Below are 21,130 nucleotides of genomic sequence, written 5' to 3'. Positions count from 1 at the left end.
CACCCCTAAACACATACACACACCTAAACACACACACACACAACTACCTAAATAAAATGATACCTCACTTGGGAGATTGAGGCAGGAGGATTACTCTGAGTTTGAAGCCAGTCAGTGAGACCCTGTGTCAAGGAGAAAATAAAGAGGGAGGGAGAGAGGGGGCTGATGGAGTGCAGCAGCATTTGCTAGTACTGCAGAGGACCCAGGTTCAGTTCCCAGCACTCATGGCAGCCCAGAACTGTAACTCCAGTTCCACAGGATCTGACCTGGGCACTGCACTCAAACTGTGCACATAATTTCATGCAGGCACTGACATATACACAAAAGAAATCTCTTGCCAAGCGGTGGCCAGGGTTGTAATCCCAGCACTCAGGAGGCAGAGGCAGGTGGATCTCTGAGTTCGAGATCAGCCTGGTCTACGGAGTGAGTTCCAAGCCAGCCAGGGCTACACAGAGAAACCACAACAACAACAAAAAAGATTTCTATGTTTTTTGTTTCATTTTTTTAAAGGCCAGGGGTGATGTTTTGTGTCTTTAATCCCAGCAAGCAGATTTCTTACCCAAAAAGGGGGCGGGCAGGCACGATTCCTTTGATCCCAGCACTAGGGAGGCAGGAGTAGGCAGATTTTGTGAGTTTTGGTTTGTTTGTTGGCTTGCTTTTTGAGACAGGGTTTCTTTGTATAACAGTCCTGGCTGTCCTGGAACTCGCTTTGTAGACCAGGTTGGCCTTGAATTTAGAGATTCACCTGCCTCTGCCTCCTGAGTGCTGAGATTAAAGGTGTGTACTACCACCACCCGGCAATCTCTGTGAGTTTTAAGGCAACCTGGTCTACAGAGTGAGTTCCAGGACAGCCAGAACTACATATGGAGACCCTGTCTCAGGAAAAAAAAAAAACAAAAACAAAAACTAAAACTGAAAAAAAGAAAGAAAAAAAAAGGTAGGAATGGCTGGAAAAATGGTTCAAGGCTGAATATCACTGGCTGCTCTTCCAGAGGCCCCAGGTTCAATTCCCACACAGGATCTGACTTCCACGAGCATCAGGCACTCAGGTCATGCACACTGAGGCAAAGCATTCGTACACATTTAAAGGTTCTCTGGAGAAGTTTAAAAATTCAGGCAGTGGTGGCGCACACCTTTGATTCCCAGCACTTGGAAGGCAGAGGCAGGCAGATCTCTGAGTTTGAGGCCATCCTGGTAGACAGAGTGAGCTCCAGGACAGGCCCCAAAGCTACAGAGAAACCCTGCCTCGAAAAACAGAGAAAGAGTGGCGCACACCTTTAATCCCAGCACTCGGGAGGCAGAGGCAGGCGGATCTCTGTGAGTTCGAGACCAGCCTGGTCTACAAGAGCTAGTTCCAGGACAGGGTCCAAAGCTACAGAGAAACCCTGTCTCGAAAACAAAAAAACAAACAAACAAACAAACAAAAAACAGAAAAAGAGAACAAAAAAAAGAAAAAGAAAAATATATTAAGTTTTAATATAAAAATTTACACCATGACAGAAAATAAAAATCATGAAATTGCCTTCTGCTGCCTTAGGCTATACAGTCATTTCTACATCGTCACCCCACATCCTGCGGCCTTGACTCTTCTTACCTTCCCAGTGTCTGATTGCACCAACATTGCTCCCTGCCCTCAGCAGCATAGGACGGCAGTACTATGCAGGGTAGGTAGCCAAAGAGATTTTTAAATATGCTCTTTAACCTGACCAATGTTTAGGAAATAGCATCGCATTCCTCTTGCCCCGAATAAGCGGCCAGCTGTCCCCTCCTCTGGAGAGAGATGGGATCTTTCACTAGGACATTCTTCTTTTAATTATTTATTTTTAGTTGTTCAAGACAGGGTTTCTCTGTGTAGCCCTGGCTGTCCTGGAACTCATTCTATAGACTAGGTCTCGAACTCACAGAAATCCGCCTGACTCTACCTCCCGAGTACTCGGATTAAAGGTGCGTGCCACCACCACCTGGTTTAGGACATTATTCTAAAGGATGGAAATTACTGCTAAGAACTAACTTTTTTCTTCAGATACCTCTGAGTCACATTGGGACACTTAGCAGAACAGCCTCAGAGTCGGCAACAGAAAGTTTGGTTTGGTTTTAAACGTTGTCTGTAGAGCCCTGGCAGCCTGGAACTCACTCTGAAGACCAATCTGGCCTTGAACTCACAGGGATCCGCCGGCCTCTGCCTCCAGAGCACTGGGTTTAAAGGCGTGTACCAACACTCCTGGAAAAGACTGGAATTTCTTTATAAAACAAACAAGCAAACAAAAACCTTCATTTGTGTGTACTCTTGAAGCTCCACCGGGTGCCTACGAGTAGGGCGAAGAGATGGTCCAGTTTCAGAGGCTCGTTCCAAAGCTGGCTGATGCCTGATGAGGGGATGGCCTCATCCCCCAAACGGTCAGAGTTGCTGTTGGCTCGACAGCTGTTTCCAATGCTTAAGTCCTGATTCTTCCACCTGTCTGGGTAAATTTATCCCCACAACAAATGCAGGCACACTTGGAGGACTAAAGATCAAAATAGGCAAAGCCTTAGGTAAAGGCGCATAGGCAGCTGATAGTTGACCCTTTCTCGTGTCAAACCTAACTCCTAAAAGTAGGTATCGCCCATCTACTGCAGCCTTGGTATTTCCATAAAACTCGACCACATTCCTTTTCCCACGGCCCTCTTCAGGCGCTTGGAATTTGGTGTTTTCGGCAGTCTTGCTTACCATCCCTCCAGACTCTCAGGAAAACCAGAATTCCTTCTCCAGAAGCGCAATCACCCATGACTGTATTAACTGCAGTAGTTGAGTCTGGAATCTCCCCATCCTGGCTATCCAGCTTGTGTGCTGGGATTATAGGTGTGCACCACCCTGTCTACTTGACATCCTTTGAATTAGCGAAGAGAAATTGCCATCAGATTCCAGCGTTTGCTTCCAGCATTTGTATCATTCAGGCCCAGGCAAGACAGCCTTGCTACCACACTTGAGGTCTCAAGTTCAATCCCCAGGCACCATATAGTGGAGAGAACCAACTTCGAGACTGTTTTCTGACCTTCCACCTGCACATGTGTTCACACATGCTCATATATGCACAGTAAAATAAATAAATGTAAACTAAGCACTCAGGACGCAGAGGCAGGCAAATCCCTGTGAATTTCAGATCAACCTGGTCTACAAAGTGAGTTCCAGGAAAACCAGAGATACACAGAAAGGCCCTGTCTTATAAAAATAAATAATAAAATAAATATTAAAAAACAAAAATAGTCCAAGCAGTGGTGGTGCATACCTTTAATCCTAGCACTCAGGAAGTGGAAGAAGGCAGATCTCCGTGAATTTGAGGCCAGCCTGGTCTACAAAGTGAGTTCTAGGAGAGCCAGGGCTGTCACACAGAGAAACCCTGTCTTTTTTTTTGTTTCTTTGTTTGTTTTTTGTTTTTTTTTTTTTTCGAGACAGGTTTCTCTGTGGCTTTGGAGCCTGTCCTGGAACTAGCTCTGTAGACCAGGCTGGTCTCAAACTCACAGAGATCCTCCTGCCTCTGCCTCCCGAGTGCTGGGATTAAAGGCGTGCGCCACCATCGCCCGGCTGAAACCCTGTCTTGAAGAGAGAGAAATACATGGTGTACCCAGAACCTGGGAGAGCCCATGCCTCAGGCCCTGGGTTCTACTGTGAGAGGAGAGAGCACCTGGGTGAGTTTGAGTTTATAAACGACAGGTTGACTGCTTAAGGGGGAAGGTAGTTTGACAGCTCGAGGGAAAACTGAACCGTGGCTGTACTGAGAGAAAGTTATGAAGATCTTAGCAACTGCTCATTTTCCTCTTCACGCTTTCGTTACCAGGTGAGAAATAATGGAATACATAATGGAGCGATTTAAAAATTAAATTGTCTCGAAAAAAAAAAAAAAAAAAAAAACCTAAAAAATAAAAATTAAATTGTCAGCCGGGCGATGGTGGCACACACCTTTAATCCTAGCACTCGGGAGGCAGAGGCAGGCGGATCTCTGTGAGTTCGAGACCAGCCTGGTCTACAGAGCTAGTTCCAGGACAGGCTCCAAAGCCACAGAGAAACCCTGTCTCGAAAAAACCAAAAAAGAAAAAAAATTAAATTGTCAGCCAGGCAGTGGTGGCAGTGCACTCCTTTAATCCCAGCACACAGAGGCAGGAGGATCTTTGTGAGTTCGAGGCCAGCCTGGTCTACATAGTTACAAGACAGCCAGGGAAACAGAAAAACAAAACAAGACAAAATGAACTCTCTCTCGTCTTTTCTTTATTTTTTGGGGTATGTGTATTTTAATACAGGGTCTCACTATGTGGCTTACTATGTAGCTTAGGCTGTTCTGGAACTGATTATGTGAATCAGGCTGACCTTGAACCCAGAGATCCTCCTGCCTCTGCCTCACCGGTGCCATAAAGGCTTGGCTCTTTTTTTTAAATATTTATTTATTATGTATACAATATTCTGTCTGTATGTCTTCAGGCCAGAAGAGGGCACTAGACCTCATTACAGATGAGTTGTGAGCCACCATGTGGTTGCTGGGAATTGAACTCAGGACCTTGGCAGGCAATGCTCTTAACCTCTGAGCTATCTCTCTAGCCCAAGAAGGCTTGGCTCTTAAAATGGCTCATAGGCAGGGTGTGGTGGCTCTAGACCTCATTACAGCTGGTTGTGAGCCACCATGTGGTTGCTGGGAATTGAACTCAGGACCTTTGGAAGAGCAGGCAATGCTGCTTAACCTCTGAGCCATCTCTCCAGCCCTCAAACATCTTTTGTTTTATGTGTGTAGGTGTTTTGTCTGTGCACCATATGTGTGCAGTACCAGGAAAGGCCAGAGAAGGGTGTTAGGCCCCCTGGAATGGAAACTGCAGGTGGTTGGGAGCTGCTCTGTGGGGCTAGAATCCAAATGAAGATCCTCTGCACAATTAACAAGTGCTTTTAGCCTCTAAGTACAAGTTTTTTTGTTTGTTATTTTTTTTTTCAACACGGGGTTTCTCTGTGTAGCTTTGGAGCCTGTCCTGGAACTTGCTCTGTAGACCAGGCTGGGCTTGAATTCACAGAGATCTGCCTGTCTCAGCCTCCCGAGTGCTGGGATTAAAAGCGTGTGCCACCACTGCCTGGCTTTAAGCACATTTTTTTAAAAAACTTTATTTATTTATTTATTTATTTATTATGTATACAATATTTTGTCTGTGTGTTTTGCCTGAAGGCCAGAAGTGGGCACCAGACCTCATTACAGATGGTTGTGAGCCACCCTGTGGTTGCTGGGAATTGAACTCAGGACCTTTGGAAGAGCAGGCAATGCTGCTTAACCGCTGAGCCATCTCTCCAGCCCCAAGCACAAATTTTTATTTTATTTATTTATTTATTTGGTTTTTCGAGACAGGGTTTCTCTGTGGCTTTGGAGCCTGTCCTGGAACTAGCTCTGTAGACCAGGCTGGTCTTGAACTCACAGAGATCCGCCTGCCTCTGCCTCCCGAGTGATGGGATTAAAGGCGTGCGCCACCATCGCCCGGCTCAAGCACAAATTTTTTTTTTTCAAGCACAAATTTTTAATACCCTCAACTTAAGATCTATGATTCCATGATACCATGCTAGTCTGATGCCTGATCTACATAGTAAATTCCGGACCAGGCAGAGCTACATGGTAAGACACTGTCTCAAAAAAGAAAAGGAGAGAGAGAGAGACAGAGAGAGAGAGAGAGAGAGAGAGAGAGAGAGAACTGGGCTTTAATTCCAGCACTTGGGAAACAGAGGCAACTGGATCCCTTTGAGTTCCAGGACAGTCTGATCTACAAAGAGAATTCAGGACAGCCAGGGCTGTTACTCAGAGAAACCCTGTCTTGAAACACACACACACACACACAAGGGGAGAAAGGAGGAATAGGGTTTTTTTTGTTTTGGTTTGGTTTTTTTGGTTGAGACAGTAGCTATGGAGTCAGTCCTGGAACTTGCTCAGTAGACCAGGCTGGCCTCAAGCTTGCAGAGATTCACCTGCCTCTGCCTCCCCAGTGCTGGGATTAAAGGCGTGCACCACCACGGCCCTGCAGGAATAGAAACCTGAGGAACACAGAGACTGTGTCAAAGGCACTAGGAGGGAAAAAACCATTGAAGGACAGGGTTGGGACCAGAATCTGGGCCCCTCCTACCAGCTTCAATTCACTGTTGCTCAGCTGTTCATTTGAATCACTTGATGGTGCATTAATAACAACCTGGGCCATTCCTCATCATAGATGGATTTCCTCTGTCTTCTATATCCTTAGACTTTTAGGTCTGAGAACAAATGAGTTTTTATAGTACTCTAGATGTTTGTGGGTTTTGTTTTCAAAAGCACTCCTGTTTACACGCCTTAACCCCAACCCCTGAGGGTGTCCCCCCAGAACACGTCACTTGTAACTTAACCTGTCATCAAACCCATCACAGACATCACTTCGAAAGCCACATTTAGTATCCATCTGTCTGTCCTTTTCTTAGCTGTGTCTTCACCAAAAACAAATCAATGCTTTCAAGAGAGATACTACCCACGCCTCCAGACGACTTCCTCCTAAGTCAGTCATCAGCAAAATTCTAGCTATGAAAGCTGCAGGGCAAAGGGCAAGCACACTGGTCATCCTAGTGCCTGGGAGGTCCGGGAAGGACAGTCAGGGGTCAAAGGTCGTTAAAATAACAACTATTTACCTTCCCATAAACAGATTGCACTTTCCATAAACAGATTCAGGCTCCTTTACTGAAAGGAGGCTTCTCTCTCTCTTTTTTTTTTTTTTTTTTTTTTTTTTTGCTTTTTCGAGACAGGGTTTCTCTGTGGTTTTGGAGCCTGTCCTGGAACTAGCTCTTATAGACCAGGCTGGTTTCAAACTCTGCCTGCCTCTTTTGAGACAGGGTCTCACATACTCCAGGCTCACACTGTAGCTGTTGACAGCCTTGGTTCCTAGAGCACTGCCTTTCCTTTCCTAGCGCTGGGACATATGTACTTATTTATTTATATTTGATGTGTACGAGTGGTTTTGCCTACATGTATGTCTATGTAATGCATGCATGCCTGGTGCCCTAAGAGATCAGAAGAGGGCATCGATACCCTGAAACTGAAGTTACAGGTGGTTGTTAGCCACCATATGGGGCTGGGAGATACACCCAGGTTCTCAGAAAGAATTGTAAATGAAAACAGGGATTGGAAAGATGGCTTAGTACTTGAGAACGCTTTTTCTTGATTCTCCTTAGACTCACATGGTGGCTCACAATCTGTAACTACAGCTCCAGGGGATCCATCCAACGTCTCTTCCGACCCCCAACAGGCTCCTGCATTCAAATGGTGCACACACCTGCACTTAGGCACACACTCATACACACAAACATAGTAAGTCAAAAAATATAGCCAGGTGTGGGGGTACAGAACTTTAATTCCAGCACTCAGGAAGCAGAAGCAGGCAGATCTCTGTGAGTTTGAAACCACCTGGTTTACAGAGTGAGTTCAAGACCAGCTAGAGCTATATAGTGAGAACCTGTCTAAAAAATAAATAAAAGTGAGGAACAAACAAAAAAAATCAAGTCTATAGAAAAGTGGGTGGTTGTTGTGTAACCGTTTTCCTCCAGGGAGACACAATACACATCTGCTCACTCCAGGTAGAGAACCCCCAACAGCCCAAAGTATGGAAGCCACCAAAGTCCAACTTGATGAACCAGTCAATGAGTGTTATTGGAGTAAATTACAGGAGTATGGCTGAAGGATTACAGGAGCAGAAATGACTCGAGGACAGTTGCATCACCAAAGCATGAGTGACGAGTGACACCTCACAAACCTAGGAACCCAGGCCCATTGCAAGGCCCACAGGCAGATCAACAAGTTCAGAGTATACTTTCCAGGTGGTTCAGTGGATTTCAATCTCCTCTAGATGCTCAGCTCCATTCGGATTTTTGCACGGGTCTTTCCAGTTTGTCTCCGCCTATATTGACAGGGAGGGGGGGGACTAGTGAATCTGGTCAGTTTCAGGGACTTCCTGGGCTTATTTTATTTACCTTCCTGTTTAAAGAGCTTCCCTGCTGGATGGGATGTTTCTCTCTCAGAGGAAACTGTTACACATATGACCCAGGGAAATTTTGAGGAAATCCTTCCCTTCATAGTCACAAGTTTTACAAGATATAGAGAAATTAAAGTTAGTGGCAAAATATATCTTCAAAACATGAATTATGGGCCGGGCGGTGGTGGCATACACCTTTAATCCCAGCACTCGGGAGGCAGAGGCAGGCAGATTTCTGTGAGTTCGAGACCAGCCTGGTCTACAGAGCTAGTTCCAGGACAGGCTCCAAAGCCACAGAGAAACCCTGTCTCAAAAAACCAAAAAAAAAAAAAAAAAAAAAAAAAAAAACCAAAAACAAAAAAAACCCATGAATTATAAAGAACAAAATACATGAGAATTCTTGGACTTTTAAGTTTTGTAAAAGTACTAGGAGTATACTAAATCCTAAATTGAGTTCATAGTCACATGTCACTGCTTCCAGGGAAAAATAACACTCCACATTCCAAACAACAGATTAAATTCCAACCTGTTTCACTGTGTTCTAATTATGTCCTACCAAAGGAGCACCGAAGAGCAGTCTCACTACAATACAGGCGATTCTTACTGTATAAGAACTAACATTCAGAACCCCACCTCAACAGTCAGAAAGTTAAAGCTCCCTGGGACTGAAAGACCTTGTGGATCCCTCCTTGGCTTTCCAGTTTCAAGAAATCAGCAAGACGTGCATAATATAGGAATTGGTATAAAACCTAAGAAAGCAGGGCTGGTGGCACATGCCTTTAACCCTAGACTAGTACTTGGAGGTGATGGTAGGTAGGTCTTTATGAGTTTATGAGTTTATGTGTTCAAGGCCATCATGGTCTACATAGTGAGACCTTGTTTCTAAGACAAAAATACATCCTAAGAAGAAAAAGGTTTTACCTATATTATTATTGGTTTTTGGGAGAGGGTTTCTCTGTGTAGCCCTGGATGTAGAGGAACTCACTCTGTAGGTCAGGATGCCTCGAACTCAGAGATCTGCCTGCCCCTGCCTCCCAGGTGCTGTGATTAAAGCATGCCATGACCACACCACAGTGAGTATTACTTATTTTAGGTGTGTTCCCTGCCTATCCCCCATCCCCAGACAGGGTTTCTCTGGGTAACAGCCCCAGCTATCCTGGAACTCTATTTGTAGCCCCGTCTGGCCTTGAACCCACAAAGATCCTGTCTACCTCAAGTGCTGGGATAAAGGGCATGGGCCACCACCACCCAGCTGATTTTAGGTTGAGACAAGGCTGTCTTGGAACTCACTGTGTAGACCTGGAACTCAGAGATCTACCTGCCCGTGCCTCCCCAGGGATAGGACTAAAGGTGTGTACCACTATGCCCGGCCCACTTTTTTTTAAAAAATATTTATTTATTTATTATGTACACAATATTCTGTCTGTGTGTATGCCTGAAGGCCAGAAGAGGGCAACAGACCCCATTACAGATGGTTGTGAGCCACCATGCGGTTGCTGGGAATTGAACTCAGGACCTTTGGAAGAGCAGGCAATGCTCTTAACCTCTGAGCTATCTCTCCAGCCCCATGCAGGTGTAATTTTTAAGAGAAGGGGAGGTCAGTGTTAGAATGAGCTATGATGCCATGGTAAAGGAGATCAGGGATGGGGACAAGAATACAGGGAAGGGCACAAGGGAAAGAGGGACAAGGGAGGGCCTCTGGATAGAAGATAGATGTGGCACTAGGAATATGAGTTTATGAAGGTACAAGGAGAAACCCCTTATTAGGATGAGGTATTTAATTGGGCACATTAATTAGGTGAATCAAAGGGGGCTTCTGATAGCTGGATTTTGGTAGTCTGTCTCAGGAGAAGTGGCCACATAAAGGAATAGACCTTGGGGGCTAGCTTTAGGAATGTAATCTAAAGGTTTTTTTTTTTTAGCAAGGCAGAGGGAATGGCAGGGGGGCAAGGCCTGCCAGAGCCATAAGCTCAACTGGGCTAGTGTCCCTTCAGTCTCCACCAATCCCAAAGCTAGGGATACAGGCATGATCTGGGACACCCAGATTGTTATGTGGATGCTGAGATCAAACTCCAGTTTTCAAGGTTGCCCAGCAAGTGCTCTTACCACGAGCAGGAAAACTTTAGCTAAGTCATTTTGAAGGGAACATGGTAGTGGAGGTACCCTCATTTTAATCTTTCAAGCTAAAAAGGCCAAACACAGTTGGTGGTGCACACCTTTAGCCCCAACAGTCGGGTAGGGGGATCTGACTTCCCAGGTACAGACACACTAATGCACACACAGAAATGTACTTTTTGTTTTTGGGGGACAGGGTTTCCCTGTGTAGCTTTGGAGCCAGCCTGTCCTGGAACTCGCTCTGTAGACCAGGCTGGCCTCGAACCCATAAGAGATCTGCCTGCCTCTGGAGTGCTGGGATTAAAGGCGTGCGCACCACTACAGCCTGGCTAAATGTACATTTGTTAAAAATTCAAAATACTTGTTAGATCCTCAGAGGCCAGAGGAGGGTCACAAAACTGTCTAACTACAATTATCTGTGAACCACCAGATAGAGGCTGGAAACCAAACTAGGGTCCTCTAAAATGCTCTGAACTGCTAATCCATCTCCTGTCCCTTGTTAGCCTGAAACACAACACAGACCAGTTTGCTTCTGAGTTATCTGCCTGCCCCTGCTTCAAGAGCTAACAGCATGTGCTACCGCATCTGACTTTGAAGTTTGTTTGGTTTTTGTAGAGGGCAGGTTTTTTAATTAATTTATTAATTATGTATACAACATTCTGCTTCCCACACACCAGAAGAGGGTGCCAGATCTCATAGATGGTTGTGAGCCATCATGTGGTTGCTGGGAATTGAACTCAGGACCTCTGGAAGAGCAGTCAGTGCTCTTAACCTCTGAGCCATCTCTCTAGCCCAGAGGGCAGGTTTTGAACTGCATAGAAACTCTGCAAGGGAGACTGGAGACAGCATTCTTGCTGATAGGCTTGGCAAACCTCTCCCATTAGTAGAGTGCCTTGCCAATGGTTAGTCCTGAAGAACACAGACGTGCACGTGCACTGTAGTTCAAAGGCTCTGATTAGGTTGTGGTTTGTCTTCTGATGAGGTTTTTACATATTATATTACAACAAGAGTTATTCCCATAACACCAAGTTTTTTGTTTAGATTAGCTAGGACACGAAGCTCTTGAAATTATTTGCAACCAAGTTACTAGTCTATGAAACTATTTCATGTATTATGAATTGTGATTTGAGTATTATAAAAAGAGCACTGGCTTTGCAATAAAGTATGCAGTTGTGTCTCCTACTCTGCACCCCGTGTCCTGATTTCTGAGGCACTACCCAGGGTCATCCATAACCGAGGAGGTTGGGGAAGGGTCCCCAACAGGTTTTCTTGGTTTTTTGAGACAGGGTCTCTCTATGTAGCTGTGACTATTACAGGACTTGTTATGTAGACCTCTCCAGTGCTGGGATTAAAGGTGTTTCTTTTTTCTATTTAATACTCCTCAAAATAAAGAGAACAGCTCATTTTAAACAAGAAGTTTATTTAAACAACAAGACACTTTACTTGAAGGGAAAACTATCTAGGATCATTTTGTTCAAGAGTAATTTATCCCTACTTAAAGACAGATTGCCCTACATGTAACAGCTACGTACAAAAAAGTTATAAAATTGTCCTTGGTTTTACAATGATAAATGAAAAACATTAAAATTCTCCAATCGAACAAGGTATGCAAGGATTTTGTGGTTGGGTTCTTTTGTTAAAACATTGAGAGCAAAATAACTTACTGGAATATAAAGATAAGAGCTGATGAGCGAGCATGCCACTAATGGAGCAGGGGGATATTTTCACGGAACCAGTACTTTCCCCCAAACCACCTCCATCTGCTGTCAATCAAAACAGAACATTGGCCATTTAGTTTAAAAAAGAAGAAAAAAAAAAAAAAAAAAAAAAGAAAGAAAAAAAGCGCAATATGCTTGTGCACATACACCAGTTACTTTATATACAATAAAGAAATGGGGACAGGGAAATGAAAGAATAGAGAAAACTATACTGTAGTAGTCAGGATGTGGTGGAACCAAATTGCGGCTTTCTAATTGCGAATGTATTCTTGGTCTATAACAAAATTCTGGAGTAAAGTAGCAGGTTCCCTTTTTAGTAGACACCTCCTGTCTGCTGCTGGAACACATCAATCGTATCTTCATCCTCCATTTCCAACTAGCATAGAAAAGAAAACAAATTTATTTAAGACCACCAAGGAAAAATTTGAAACAGCTAGTTTTCGTATTAAATTTACAGAAAAGTACACATCCCGTCGCACTGCAGGCTTCCCTACTATAGATGTCAGCTTCATAAAAACTGGGCATGGTGACACACACCTGTCTAAAACCCTAGCATTATGAAGCTCAAGAAAGGGCAATGAATGTAGTACCAGTCACGGGCTGGTCTCAAACACTTAGCAATCCAACGTCAAGTCTGACAAGTGTTGGGATTCAAACAGTTCTGACTAACCTAATCATCAAACACTATACACCTGTAATCTCAGCACCCCAGAGATTGAGGCAATGCTCTATATTCTGACACCAGCCTAGACTACAACATATGTGATACTCATTCTTAAAACCCCCGACTTATCATAAATTAAACATTAATATAAACTTTTTACATTTCTCTGTGTAACAGCTTACTGTTCTCAAGTCACTCTGTAGATGAGGCTGGCGTCAAATTCAAGAGACCTGCCTGTCTCTGCCTCCCGAGTGCTGGGATTAAAGGCGCACGCCATGCTGGACCAGAGGTTTACTTGTTTAATAGATCTAACTTTAAAACTTGGAATTTTAAGGTTCACTAACCACATTATATATAAAACAACCACAATGGTAGTATAAGGTCTTAACACATAGGCATCACTGTAAAAAATGAATCGGCATCCCAGCACTCGGGAGGCAGAGGCAGGCGGATCTCTGTGAGTTCGAGGTCAGCCTGGTCTACAGAGCTAATTCCAGGACAGGCTCCAAAACCACAGAGAAACCCTGTCTCAAAAATCAAAAAAAAAAAAAAAGGGCTGGAGAGATGGCTCAGAGGTTAAGAGCATTGCCTGCTCTTCCAAAGGTCCTGAGTTCAATTCCCAGCAACCACATGGTGGCTCACAACCATCTGTAACCCCTCTTCTGGCCTGCAGGCATACACACAGACAGAATATTGTATACATAATAAGTAAATATTAAAAATAAAAAATAAAAAAAAAGAATCGGCAGAACACTATATACATAATAAAGACAATGGGAGAAAACAATTCTAAAATGAATTTCAAATTCAACTTAAGAATTTTTACAATGTTCCAGGGTAACAAATTTAATGGAATATCTATCAACTTTCACATTAAAGTATCATTTTATGGCGAAATTTAAATGCATCAAAACATACATACCAGTTACAAAGTAAACGTTAGCACCTCCTTGTGGTTACAAAATATAACTGAAGACTGCCACTAGTGAGATTTCTTTAGCATATTTTCCTTAACTAGGAACTCAGACAAGGTAAGTATTGAAGTCCATCAGTAAAATCACACCTTGATGTTTATGTTCCTGATTATTTAACCTTCTCTACTGATTTTAATATAAAAAACAGGAACAATCGAAACTTGAGTTTCTGTGTAGCTCTATGTATCCTGGAATTCTCTCTGTACACCAACTTATCAGAGATTTGTGTGTCTCTGCTTTCCAAGTGCTAGGACAGGCATACACCACCACGCCCAGTTCAGTATGAATTTCTTTTTGTCCCCAAGACAGGGTTTCTCTGCTGGGATTAAAGGTGTGGTGCACTACCACCATCCTGTTCATTATGAACCTATGTCAGCATGTATTTAAGTGCAACAAATTCACATACTAGAGTTATACAAGTAGCCCCTGGGTCCTGGAAAGCAATGCCAGGTCTCTTGTGTAAGAGCAATAAGTGCTCACTCCTTTTTTTTTTTTTTTTTTTTGGTTTTTCGAGACAGGGTTTCTCTGTGGTTTTGGAGCCTGTCCTGGAACTAGCTCTTGTAGACCAGGCTGGTCTCGAACTCACAGAGATCCGCCTGCCTCTGCCTCCCGAGCGCTGGGATTAAAGGCGGCTCACTCCCTCTTTTTTTTGGTGGGAGGTTGGACAGGCTAGGTTAAAATGTTCTCTCTGTGTAGCACTGGCTATCCCAGAAATCACTACTGTAGACCAGATTGGCCTCCAACTCAGAGATCCACCTGCTCTACTTGAGTGCTGGGATTAAATTAAGGTGGATGCCACCATAACCCACTCCCCTATAATTTTTATTTGAGAATTAACGCTGAAACTCAAATCAGGTAGTGAATGGCTCACACTTTGTTAATTCCAGAAGGCCTTCTCAATGTTCAAGGCCAGGTTAGTAAACAAAAAACCAACTTTGGTTGTATGTGCCTATAAATTACATGAGGCAGAGATATGAGCACTACAAACCCAAAAACAAACAACAAAAACTAAAAATGAAAAGCCCAAAGGATCCAATTTAAATTTCTACTCACGAGAATTAGATGATTTAAACCAACCAGTGGCTGAGCATGCCTTTAGTCCTAGCACTAGAGAGGCAAAGGCAGGAAAATCTCGATTCTAGGCCAGCCCTATCTATAGTACAGACCACCTTTCAGAACAGGCAGAACCACACAGGAAAACCCTATCACATAAACAAAAACAAGCAAGCAAAAAAATTCAGTGATTCAAAGTCTTAAATTTAAGAAAGTTTTAGAGGAAATGGATACAATGCTTCAGATAGAGAAAACCATCTATTGCAGATACAGTAAAAAAGCAAATAAGACCTGCAGTGCTAGGTCAGAGAGTTAAGGAAATAGAACAGCATCACCTCACCCAGGCAGGTTCATAAGAAGTCACCTACACTTAGGCAAGTTCAGAGAACAAGAGAGCAGGCAAACTGAGCCAAGAATAGATAAAAACCAAAAATATCCCCAACAAGAACAGAGCAAAAAAAATTCACTTTTAGTGGTGCACATCTCTAATCCCAGCACTCGGGAGGCAGAGGCAAGGCGGATCTGTGTGTTCCTACAGAGCAAGTTCTAGAACAGCTAAGATTACAGAGAAACCCTGCCTCAAAAAATAAACAAAAAGAAAGATAACAAAAGGTGGTGGCCCTATCCTTTAACAAAGCGAGGGAGAAAACAAAAAAAGATAGAACACAAGGCTGGATAGAATAGTGGCTAAGAGTGTTTGCTTATGGGACCCAAGTTTGGTTCCCTGTACCTATGTAAAAAAGCTGAGCATTTGGATTCCCAGCACCATGGGTGGCAGAGACTGGAGGAATAGAGAAACACTGATTCCAAACAACCTCCAATTTCTAGGAATACCCCGTCCTAAAGGAATAAAGCTTAGAGCAATAGGACAGGACACATGATGTACTCATTGACTTCTGTAGGTACGTGTGTGCGCGCGCGCACACACACACACACACACAAACACGCCCATGCATAAATATATGCAACCATACACAAAAAACATTTTTTTTTAAATAGTTCAGAAATTTTTTACCTGTGCAGGTGTGTCTGTTTCATTGATTGGCTGTCCATCAAACCGGAATCTGATCTGCCTCATTGACAAACCCTAACAAGAGATTAAAAGCAAACAGTATACAATCATTAAAAACTTTGATACAGGGCCTCACTATGTAGCTCTGGTTGTCCTGGAACTCACTATGTAAACCAAGATGGATTAAAACTCCATTTCTTTATTCTTTTTCCTTTCTTTCTTTTTTTTTTTTTTTTTTTTTGATTTTTCGAGACAGGGTTTCTCCGTAGCTTTTGGTTCCTGTCCTGGAACTAGCTCTTGTAGACCAGGCTGGCCTCAAACTCACAGAGATCCGCCTGCCTCTGCCTCCCGAGTGCTGGGATTAAAGGCATGCACCACCACCGCCCGGGTTCTTTTTTTTTTTTTTTTTTTTTTTTTTTTTTTTTTTTTTTGAGACAGCGTTTCTCTGTGTTGCTTTGGAGCCTGTCCGGGAAGTAGCTCTTGTAGATCAGGAAGGCCTCGAACTCACAGAGATCCGCCTGCCTCTGCCTCCCGAGTGCTGGGATTAAAGGCATGTACCACCACCGCCTGGTTTAAAACTCCATTTCAACAAAACTACGAATATATGTAACCATTAAATTTTGAGGTATTTATACAATCAATATTATGCTACATTTTCTATGCAAATAAACATTTGGTTTTCTCATACTTAAGAGACCGTGTTTCGCCGGGCGGTGGTGGCGCACGCCTTTAATCCCAGCACTTGGGAGGCAGAGGCAGGCGGATCTCTGGGAGTTCGAGGCCAGCCTGGTCTACAAGAGCTAGTTCCAGGACAGGAACCAAAAGCTACGGAGAAACCCTGTCTCAAAAAAATCCAAAAAAACAAAACAAAACAAAACTCATTGTGATAAAGAATGATAAAAAAATTGTATATTTTTAGGATTTGATGATTTTTATCAGTATGGTGTTGGAAAACATCAAGAATAAAAGAAATTAGATCAGACTTTACTAAATGAAAATAAACAATGCTAGTTCCTGGAGAGGAGTCAGAAACATGAATAAATTTCCTTGATTTACAATAAATTCTAGACTTTTAAACCTTTAATGTTTAATGACGTTTCCATTAAAGGGCAATACTTTGAAGATATACACCCAGTAAGTCAATCATGGTTATAAAGATGTTATTGGTTTAAAATAAAACAAAAAAAGGGGAAGTAGGAATCTTGTCACTTTAAATTCAACTTATTCTAAACGTAGAGGCATTTCATTTTTACATACCTAAGAAGCACTAAGAGAATTTAATTTCATTTATTCCCCTCCCTCCCCATTTTTCAAGACAGGATTTTTCTGTATAACAGCCCTGGCTGTCCTGGAACTCACTCTGCAGACCAGGCTGGCCTAGAACTCAGAGATCTGACTATAGCTGCGTCCCGAGTGCTGAGATTAAAGTTGTGCCCCACCACCAGTGCTCAGCCAACTTTTTTTTTTAAATGTACACTGGTGTTTTGCCTGCCTGCATGTCTGTGTGAGAGTATTGTGTTTGGCACCCTGGAACTGGAGTTAGACAGCTGTGAACAGTTCAAAACTGTACCTCCAGTTGCAGGGGATCCAACACTCTCTTTTCTTTTTTTTTTGGTTTTTCGAGACAGGGTTTCTCTGTGGCTTTGGAGCCTGTCCTGGAACTAGCTCTGTAGACCAGGCTGGCCTCGAACTCACAGAGATCCGCCTGCCTCTGCCTCCCGAGTGCTGGGTTTAAAGGCGTGCGCCACCACCGCCCATGGGATCCAACACTCTCATGCAGAAATGTATGCAGGTGAAACACCAATGCATGTAAAGTAAAAAATAAAAGTACACACGCACACACACACACAGTGTTCAGGCTTAAAGGAATAATGTATTGCATGCCCAGCAAGCAAGAATATGCTTTCAATTTCCAACACATTCACGCACGCAAGCACACATACACGTCATGGTCTCTATGATTATTGTTGCAAGAAACAAATAAAATAAAAAAATCTTAAAACTTGTTAAAACTCGGGCTGGAGAGATAGCTCAATGGTTAAGAGCATTGCCTGTTCTTCCAAAGTCCTGAGTTCAATTCCCGGCAACCACATGGTGGCTCACAACCACCTGTAATGAGGTCTGGTGCCCTCTTCTGGTCTGCAGACAGAATGCTGTATACATAATAATAAATATTTAAATAAAAAAACTGGTTAAGCCGCAGCCGGGGTTCGATTCCCGGTCAGGGAACCAAAAAAAAACTGGTTAAAACTCTTTTTAAGACAGGGTATCGGGCTGGAGAGATGGCTCAGTGGTTTAGAGCATTGCTTGTTCTTCCAAAGGTCCTGAGTTCAATTCCCGGCAACCACATGGTGGCTCACAACCATCTGTAATGAGGTCTGGTGCCTGCAGACATACACACAGACAGAATATTGTATACATAATAAATAAATAATATTAAAAAAAAAAAAGACAGGGTATCGCCGGGCGGTGGTGGCGCACGCCTTTAATCCCAGCACTCGGGAGGCAGAGGCAGGCGGATCTCTGTGAGTTCGAGACCAGCCTGGTCTATAAGAGCTAGTTCCAGGACAGGCTCCAAAACCACAGAAAAACCCTGTCTCGAAAAACCAAGACAGGGTATCTCTGTGGTGTACCCCTTGTCCCACCCACCCCCGACAGGGTTTCTCTCATAGCTTTGAAGCCTGTCCTGGAACTAGCTTGGTAGGCCAGGCTGGCCTCGAACTCAGAGATCCACCTGCCTCTGCCTTCAGAGTGCTCGGATCAATTAAAGGCAAGCATCACCACTGCTCAGCCTGGAACTAGCTCTTTAGATCAGGCCGAGATCCTCCTGCCTCTGCCTCCTGAGTGCTGGGATTAAAGGTGTGCACCACCACCAAACCCCCCAGATTTCTTAGGTGTTTTGACAGAGGGCAATGTCTAAATGATAAGAGAAAAAATCCACTTTTTCCCTCATGTAAGTTCAAGTTTAGTACTTGCTATACTTGTATAAAGTATAGACCTTTGCAACTTGTAAACGAGTCTTATGAATCTCCCTCTAGAATCACACTAAGCCCACTTACTTGCAAAGTGTACAATACAATCACATTCACATTACCAAAAATAGTCAAGGCGAGCCCGCCTATTTTCTGCAGCTAATTTGGGGTGTAAATGGATGATCAAGTGGAAGTGTGCATCTCAATTCCTCACCTGTCGTTCACAATAGGCTTTCATTAGTTTACTAAGTGGTGTATGCCTCTTAATTTTAAACTGCACCACAGAGCCATCCTGCCCCGCCACCTTCAGATTAATATGGTCGTTGTTCTCGGTCTTGACTCCTTCCTGTTGAAAGAAAAATAAGGGTGTCATTTGGAAAATGTGAAACACAAACACCTTCAGAGCAGCGGCAGCAACAGCAGCAAAGGTCCGAACGCTTGAGAATCAACAGGTTTCCTCATTCTAGCCCAACAGCGTACAGCTGTTCCCAGCCGCCGCGCTGAAAGACGAGACAGCAAGAGACAGCCCGCAGCAAGTGTTACAAGGCTGTTACAGAATCACTGATAGTAGCGCCGGCGACAATACAATTTCGACAGTCTCCTTCAGTGTCATGCTCTCCAGGCTCAATCTCTCAAACGACAGACTCCCTGCCGTCGCCAAAATCTGTACTGCCCAGAACCCCGCTTGTCTCCTCTTTTCAAAGCATTTTACGGACAACTACTGAAGTGCCAGGGTGTGAGGGCGTGTGTCTATGCGCGTGTAAACCATACCTGGCATTTCAAAACACACTGCTGCCTCCTTGTTAAAGTTAGCAAACTCAGCTCAATGTCCATATCAAATGATCATAAAAAAAAAAAACCCTCAACCGAGGTATGTTTCGATTCTCCCTTTGGCACTGGCGGATGAGCGTTCGACTCTACTATTCGCCGCTTCATTTTTTAGCTCAAAGCTGATTTTCCCCTTCCCTTCCCTTCCCTGTCATGGACCGAAGACACAGTTTTCCCATAGCCTGCGCCCCAAACCGAACTTCGGAAAAACCAAACGTAAACGTCCGAAGATCCTTTCGGCCTGAGTCCTCCACAAAGTAGAGGCGAGAGGGTGCCCCGGTGACGGCTGCGCGTCTCCTCGTCCGCAGCCAAGTCCACCACGAGCCTCTGAAGGCGCGTTTTCAACTTGAGCCCATCAGTCCCTGCTCGCACCTCAACCTCCAACTACCAGAAGCCACATGGTCCCGGCCGGGGTCCGGGCTTCGGGACGCCGGGGCAAGCGACGCTGCCCCTCCCACGCGGACCCCGCGGGGATCCTACCCCGGAATCCCCCATTCGGGGTTGCCCGTGCACAACCCATTGATTCGCGCGCGGCGCCCGCCAGCCCGCCCGAGAGGGAAACCCCGGCCCGCCGCACTCCCGCCGCCGTCGCCGCCCCGGGCCGGGCCCCGCGAGCCCAACGCTCCCCACTCACGCCGCCCGCCGCCCAGGAGCCAGCGCGGGGCCGCTGGGCCCGCGGGCTCCCGCGATGCGCCGCCCGCCTCGCGCCGCGCGCGCTCCGAGGCCCTGGGGGCGGGGGAGGGCGGCGGGGCCTCCTCGGGCGCGGGCGGGAGGAAGAGAGCGAGGGAGGAAAATGGCGCGGAGCGCCGAGCCTGAGCCGCGGCTGGCCCCGTGGGGGGCCCAGGGCAGGAGTGGGAAGCCCGCGGCGGGCTTCGGCCGGACCCCGGGCCGCGCCACCCACCGGCCCGCACGGCGAGGCGCAGACGGCGGCGCCGAGCTCACCTTGGGTTTCTCGTCGGCCATTGCGAACGCCGGAGTCTCCTCAGCTGCCGCTTCACAAAAGAGGCACCAGGTCCGCACTGAAGGAGCACACAGGCAGCACCAGGAGCGGCAGAAGAAGGAGGCGGCAGCGGCGGACGAGGCGGAGGGCGCGCGCACGCCGTGCGCTCCCTCCCCCCGCGCTGCGTGCGCGAGCACGAGCGCCCGGGGTTTCTTATTGGTGGACGCGTCGCGGGAGCGCGCAACGCTTACATAACCACCCCGGCCGCCCCCCCACGGCCCGCGCCGCCGCCGCCTGGGCCCGGCGCCCGCCAGGCCGGCGGGAAGAGGCGCGGACACGCGCACCGGCCCCGCCGCGGGGGCGCGCCTGGCTCTGGGCGGGGCCGTATTGTCCTCCTTCGGTGGTGGAGCGTAATCAAAATGGCTTCCAGCTGGTCCTCGGCGAGGACGGGCAGGCTCGTGGCCTTAGACGTGAGCCTAGGCCGTGGAAGCCAGGCCAGCGCCACGTGGAAGGGGGAACCTAAATCAGACCAGCCACGATGTCAGATTCTGGGTTCTCTTGTCCAGCAGGGACAAATGCAGCCTTCTGCTCTCCAAACTTCCCAGCCCCTTCGTCCTTCACCCGCAACCAGCTTCCCACCAGGCAGCCCCAAATACAACCAGCTCTCCCAACTTGTTGGAAACCCTATGTTAGCTAAGGGAAAATGTCCTTGTATCCACTCAAGAAACTCCTTGTTTGTGGCCTGTCTCCCAATTTCAAGAGGGCACAGGCCCACACTGAAAATGACCCAACACATAAAGCTTGCAGGCCAATGGTTTCCTCCATCAAGCCCCACAAAATAGAAGTGGCATCCTCCCGTTAGAAGAAA

The 21,130-nt window shown here is 45.6% G+C and overlaps 1 protein-coding gene across 1 annotated transcript; it reads right to left on the bottom strand.

Moving 5' to 3' along the window:
• Positions 1–11,501: 11,501 nt before the first annotated feature.
• Positions 11,502–20,436, bottom strand: Sumo2 (small ubiquitin like modifier 2). Its single transcript, XM_041635844.1, has 4 exons — positions 20,265–20,436; positions 18,709–18,840; positions 15,526–15,597; positions 11,502–12,195 (listed from the first exon to the last, which is right to left on the bottom strand). The coding sequence occupies exons 1-4, from the start codon at positions 20,283–20,285 to the stop codon at positions 12,133–12,135; spliced, it is 288 nt and encodes a 95-aa protein (XP_041491778.1). The 5' UTR covers positions 20,286–20,436; the 3' UTR covers positions 11,502–12,132.
• Positions 20,437–21,130: the final 694 nt, after the last annotated feature.

This window comes from Microtus oregoni, unplaced genomic scaffold (genome assembly GCF_018167655.1).
Source record: "Microtus oregoni isolate MIOR12 unplaced genomic scaffold, Mior012 000048F_ref0000485, whole genome shotgun sequence".
Taxonomy (NCBI): Eukaryota; Metazoa; Chordata; class Mammalia; order Rodentia; family Cricetidae; genus Microtus; species Microtus oregoni.
The sequence above is the reverse complement of the archived record's forward strand: the minus strand, read 5'-3'. Positions and strand labels throughout refer to the sequence as shown.

What these genes read in the sequence shown, in the direction of transcription:
- Sumo2 (XM_041635844.1), bottom strand. Translation starts at nt 20,285, where the DNA reads ATGGCCGACGAGAAACCCAAG. An exon ending in TGGCCGACGAGAAACCCAAG is followed by an intron (nt 18,841 to 20,264) that starts GTGAGCTCGGCG and finishes TTCTTTCAACAG; the next exon opens with GAAGGAGTCAAGACCGAGAA. An exon ending in AAACAGACACACCTGCACAG is followed by an intron (nt 12,196 to 15,525) that starts GTAAAAAATTTC and finishes TTTCTATGCTAG; the next exon opens with TTGGAAATGGAGGATGAAGA.